Here is a 4,962-nt window from a genome sequence, read left to right on the forward strand (position 1 = left end):
TGCCTAAGCAACAAGCCTGGCTGATAAGATTCCAGGAACATTTATTGTATCCAAGCGGAGATGGTGATAATGTCTCTTGAAGCTTCTCGTGGAACATTCAGGTAGAATACAGAAAGGAAGTGTCAGCATACTGGACAGTCATCCAGTTTCCTAGTTAAATGATTCTGTCTAATGATGTGCTGTGTTCTTCCTGCAGGTCTGCAGTTTGTCAGTGTGAATAGCAGGGCAGGAGCATGGCTGCCGGTGAGCACAAAACATACAGTCATTGGCTCACATCAGTAAGGTTTATAAGCATGTGCTTTGTTGCTTGGCTTGCTGAGGTCAACCTCTCCTCAAACACACACACACACACACACACACACACACACATGTACAGCAAGCACAGCCAACACTAGTCATCCATCAGTCTACCTGTCTGCATGGCTACCTTATATCTAACCTCATATTTACCCTAAAGATGAGTATTGTGTTGCATAATATTTCCCTCTGCTGGCTCATGTAACAGGTTCAGTATCCTCAGTTTAAAACTCTGGAGCTCTGTGCTGGAATCGTGCTAATTTGGTTTGTTGAACATCTTGTTATTTCCCGTATATATTGTTGACAACAGTGTGTGCAGATGCGGTAGCCACTAGAGCTGTGATAAACTTCACTACATTTTTGTTAGAATCTCTTAGACCCAGGATAAGAGCTAAGCTAACCCGTGGACCTAAGGTTGCTCCACTACCCAGAATAACTAACTAATGTCTGCAAAATGACATGGATGGAAATCAGAGACTGTTGTGCCTATATTTTTACAGAAACCTGGCTTCATTAATTCATCCTAGATTAAGCTTGCACTCGATGAGCAGACAGTGTTCTGCACAGACAGAAGTTTCTGGCAGGGCGAGGCGAGGTGGGACTGTGTGTTTACATCAGTAATGCTCGGTGCTCAAATGCAGTCAAACTTGATGAGCAATGTTTCCCAGATTTCAACTTTTTATAAATCCAAATCTGGGAAACATAGTAATGAAGCTTCTGGGCCTGATAACGTTCCTGGCCATGTGCTAAGAACATGTGCCAGCCAGCTAGTTCACCAGATCACTGTCACACTGCACACTGTAACCAAGACAGTTTGGATTGGCAGTCACACCTCCTCCACTGCAGTGCCCTGGAGCCCTCCAGGAATGTGTTCTCAGTCCCCTCCTGTACACACTGCACACTCACTACTGCAGTCCACGACTTGGACAGAACTCTGTTATGAAGTTTGCACAGCACCGCACAGCACCATCGGTAGGATTACAAACAATGAACATCAGTAACACATCAGAGCAGCGGAACAACCTACTGCTCAACATCAGCAAGACCAACATGCTGATCATTAGTCTTAGAATGGAGGAGGTGAAGGCACACACTCCTGTCTACATCACTGGAACTGAGCAGGTGAACAGTTTTAGGTTCCTGGGAATCAGCATCACAGAGAACCTGTCATGATCATCTCAAATCCCCATCCTGGTTAAGAATACGCAAAAAATGCTGTATTTCTTAAGGAAACGAGCAAAGTTCTTGTGAACTTTTACAGAGGAGCAATAGGAAACATTATAAACTGGCATGGAATTTGTACAGCCCAGGAAAACAGAGCCTTGTAGTGGGTGGTTTTAAACACCCACTGGTGTTCATCTACTGAGCATCAGTGATGTCATTGAGGTGAGAGCCCAAAGGATACTAAAGACCGCCACACCAGCAACAGCCCTCCAGAAGATACAGAAGTATCTGCTGTTGTACCACCAGACTACAGAGCAGCTTCTTTCCTTAGGCTGTGAGACTTCTTACTCATCCTCTGCCCTCCATAATGTTTTTTTTATTTGTGTAGCATAATGGGACCATAACTTGCACTTTGTTGTGCAACCCTGTGTTGTAGAATGACAAAGAAATGTACCTTATACCTCAAAACAGGCTGTAAACACAAAACTGACATATTATCACATTTTTAAATTAATATAGCGAATGTGTTAGCCAACAGTTGCCCATGAAAGTTGAAGGAATGTGCTCCAAAACATTTGGAGACACCCCCACAACAACACTGACGTGTGAAAAGTATCTCATGAGCCTGTTGCGTAACCCCAGTGTGGATGGCTGAACTTTGGATGTCGTTTCTTCTCTGTGTTGCAGCATTCCTCAATGGTAAGGATGCTCACTCCATTCTGAAGCGTTTCCCTCGAGCCAATGGCTTCATGGAAGAGTTGAGACAGGGGAACATTGAGAGGGAATGTGGAGAGGAGAGCTGCAGCTTTGAAGAGGCCAATGAAGTGTTTGAAAACAAAGAGAAAACGGTGAGCTAGCAGAGCTGGTTGCTTAGCTAGACAAATGCTACTTAGTGCTTTCTTGCAAATTTATTCTGTACTACCTGCTCTAAAGTTATGCACTAAGCTTACGTGTCAAGCAGCAGTTTAGGCAGAAATGTGAAAACACATCATCTTGAGGCTATGGTAGATTTATTCAGTCTGTTTTCTGTCAGCACTGACAAACTATCTGAAGTTCACACAGCAGGAGGAGACAACAGACTGAATCTTGAATCTAATGTTTCATACAGTTTAACTTGAAAAGTTAAAAGCATTGAGTCCTTTATTAGTAGCTAGTGATTATGCTGTTTGTCCTGTGTGCATGAAGACAATATGAATTACAATATGTGTTCCTGCACAAGAAAAAGAAAATGCACAAGAAACCAGGGTGGTGTTTAACAAAGCCAGTTAACATGTAATTATGTGTCTTTTTGCCATAGATATTCCATATTTCCATTACATATTGACATGATGTTGTTGAGACATGTTCACAGTGTAGCAATGAAGAAAGACTTTCAGTTTCACTCAGGCCTCAGGCTGTCAGTAGATGTCTGGTTAGACTGACAAACCAGGACTGAAACCGGGCTTTATAAAACAAAATGTCCTTAATGTAAGCCTGCCTTGCTGAAATAAACCTGGTTTAACTTGGTTTTATTAAATATATTATGATAAATATATACTGTATATTATAAATGTGATTTTATTAAACACACCTCTGGTTACTGAATTCATGTGTAGACAGCAGATCAATGATCACATTTCTTCCCACCCTGACTGTAGTGTCAGATTAAGTTTGACTTTGAATTGAATAACAGCTGGTGTAATAATTTTTAATATTTCCTTCGTGCTTCACAGATGGAGTTTTGGAAAACCCGTAGTGTCTACACTGTGAGCAGCAACAGCGAGGGACGCTCCGAGCGTGCTGACACCGTCTACATGGTGGTTCCTCTGCTGGGCGTGGCCCTGCTCATCATCATCGGCCTGTTCCTCCTTTGGAGGTGCCAGCTTCAGAAGGCGACTCGTCGACGGCCTGCCTACACCCAGAACCGCTACTTGGCCAACAACCGCAGCAGCCGAAGCTTGCCGCGCATTCTGGTTCACCGGGAAACGGCAGCACACAGTGACAGCTCGCACCAGGAGTCCAGCTCTCGTCCAACTGTGGTAGTGAGCGGTGCTGAGAGAGGAGCTCCACTGTCGGACACCAGTGGCCATCAGAACACGCGAGCCCTTTATGTCCAGGATTCCTCCCTGTCGGTAGCATCAAGGCTGTCTGGTGCCACGCCACCTCCATCTTATGAAGAGGTGACAGGACACCTGGAAAGCAGTGGTGATGAGACATCAGCACTTTCATACAGTGACCCTCCACCCAAGTATGAAGAGATCATAAAGGAGAAATGAAACTGAGTAACCCACAAGAGTATGTGAGACACCCAGGATTGCTGTTCATAGTTTACCCTGAACATCTAATTAGATACTTCATTTATTTGGTCTTTATTTTGCTTTGGCAAACTGCGAACAGCAGACTTTGTCCCTGGTGCAGTCACAGCAAGGACTAAATGTGCAACAAGGTGCCTGGAGAGGATTTGGCAAGCAAGATGTTCAGTAATCCATGCCTGACCCTTGTAGCAGGCTGAAGCAGGTTTGTGTGCACAGCACAGGGTGGCACTGTAGGACCGAGGCTTGCTGGTCAGTCAGTCTGGCTGTAAGGTTTCCTTGCCAGTAGACCAGCGCTGTCTTATATGTCAGTGTAGATATGGTATGACTCTGTAAACTGTACATGCATAGTCAAGAGTGGGAATATTGGGACTCTGAGCCAAAGTTGTCGTTTAGTTGGGTGTTCCCATGATTTATTGTTGTTTAAGATGATGTGAATCATCATCAATGTAAAGTGAACACATGGAGGCAAGATTAAAAACCTCTTAGAACATCTCAACTTGAAAGGAAAGACCCACAATCAACAGCCAGCTGGGTTCAGATTCAGCTTCTACATCCACATTCCACTGCAGATAGTTCTACTCCCAACAAGACTAAGCGCACTGACTTTCCTATGACTTGCACTATTGACTATATATTGATTGAGAGCACCTCCTCACACCAGCTGTTGTTTAGTTGGGGTAAGAGCAAATCTCTGCATCCATGCTTCCTTTTCACACACTGATTGCACTCCTGCAGCCAGATAAGTTCCCTTCGTGTACTGTGTAGGCGGCCATTTAGCTCTCATGGACCTCACACAGGTGTACTTCATCATTTAAAGAAAAGCCTGTAGAACAAACGGGTGCCATCATGGCCTTATAGTGATGACAGAGAGGACAGGAAAACAATGTGAAGACAATTACTGCCCTCTGTTTAGTGCTTCTGGTACAAATGTGTTTGGCTCGACAAAGGGACAAGGGAAGTCTTCATAATAATGGCGTATTTGTTGCCAAATGCACATTGTCTTAAAACTTACCACACGTGCTATGACCACCAAACTTGCCATCTACCTGTGGACCAAACTGACATCTACTCTGTTACAGGCCTATTTCCCACTGCAGTTTAAGGCAGGGGATTTGTATTAATAAGTTAAAACCAGGGATATGTTTTTTTATCCAACCTCCCAGTTCTTGTATATTTGTTAGTCTGGGTTAGTATTGCTGAAACATTT

At 43.9% G+C, this 4,962-nt stretch overlaps 1 protein-coding gene across 1 annotated transcript; it reads left to right on the top strand.

Annotated features, from left to right (window-relative positions):
• The first annotated feature begins 205 nt into the window (after positions 1–205).
• On the top strand, positions 206–3,716 carry LOC139213483 (transmembrane gamma-carboxyglutamic acid protein 3). Its single transcript, XM_070844189.1, has 3 exons — positions 206–243; positions 2,149–2,309; positions 3,174–3,716. Exons 1-3 carry the CDS (start codon positions 234–236, stop codon positions 3,714–3,716), a joined length of 714 nt encoding a protein of 237 aa, XP_070700290.1. The 5' UTR covers positions 206–233.
• The last annotated feature ends 1,246 nt before the right edge of the window (positions 3,717–4,962 follow it).

The sequence above is a fragment of the Pempheris klunzingeri genome, chromosome 14, assembly GCF_042242105.1.
Source record: "Pempheris klunzingeri isolate RE-2024b chromosome 14, fPemKlu1.hap1, whole genome shotgun sequence".
NCBI lineage: Eukaryota > Metazoa > Chordata > Actinopteri > Acropomatiformes > Pempheridae > Pempheris > Pempheris klunzingeri.

Coding starts and splice junctions, on each gene's coding strand:
- LOC139213483 (XM_070844189.1), top strand. Junction 2,310..3,173: donor TTGAAAACAAAGAGAAAACG/GTGAGCTAGCAG, acceptor CGTGCTTCACAG/ATGGAGTTTTGGAAAACCCG.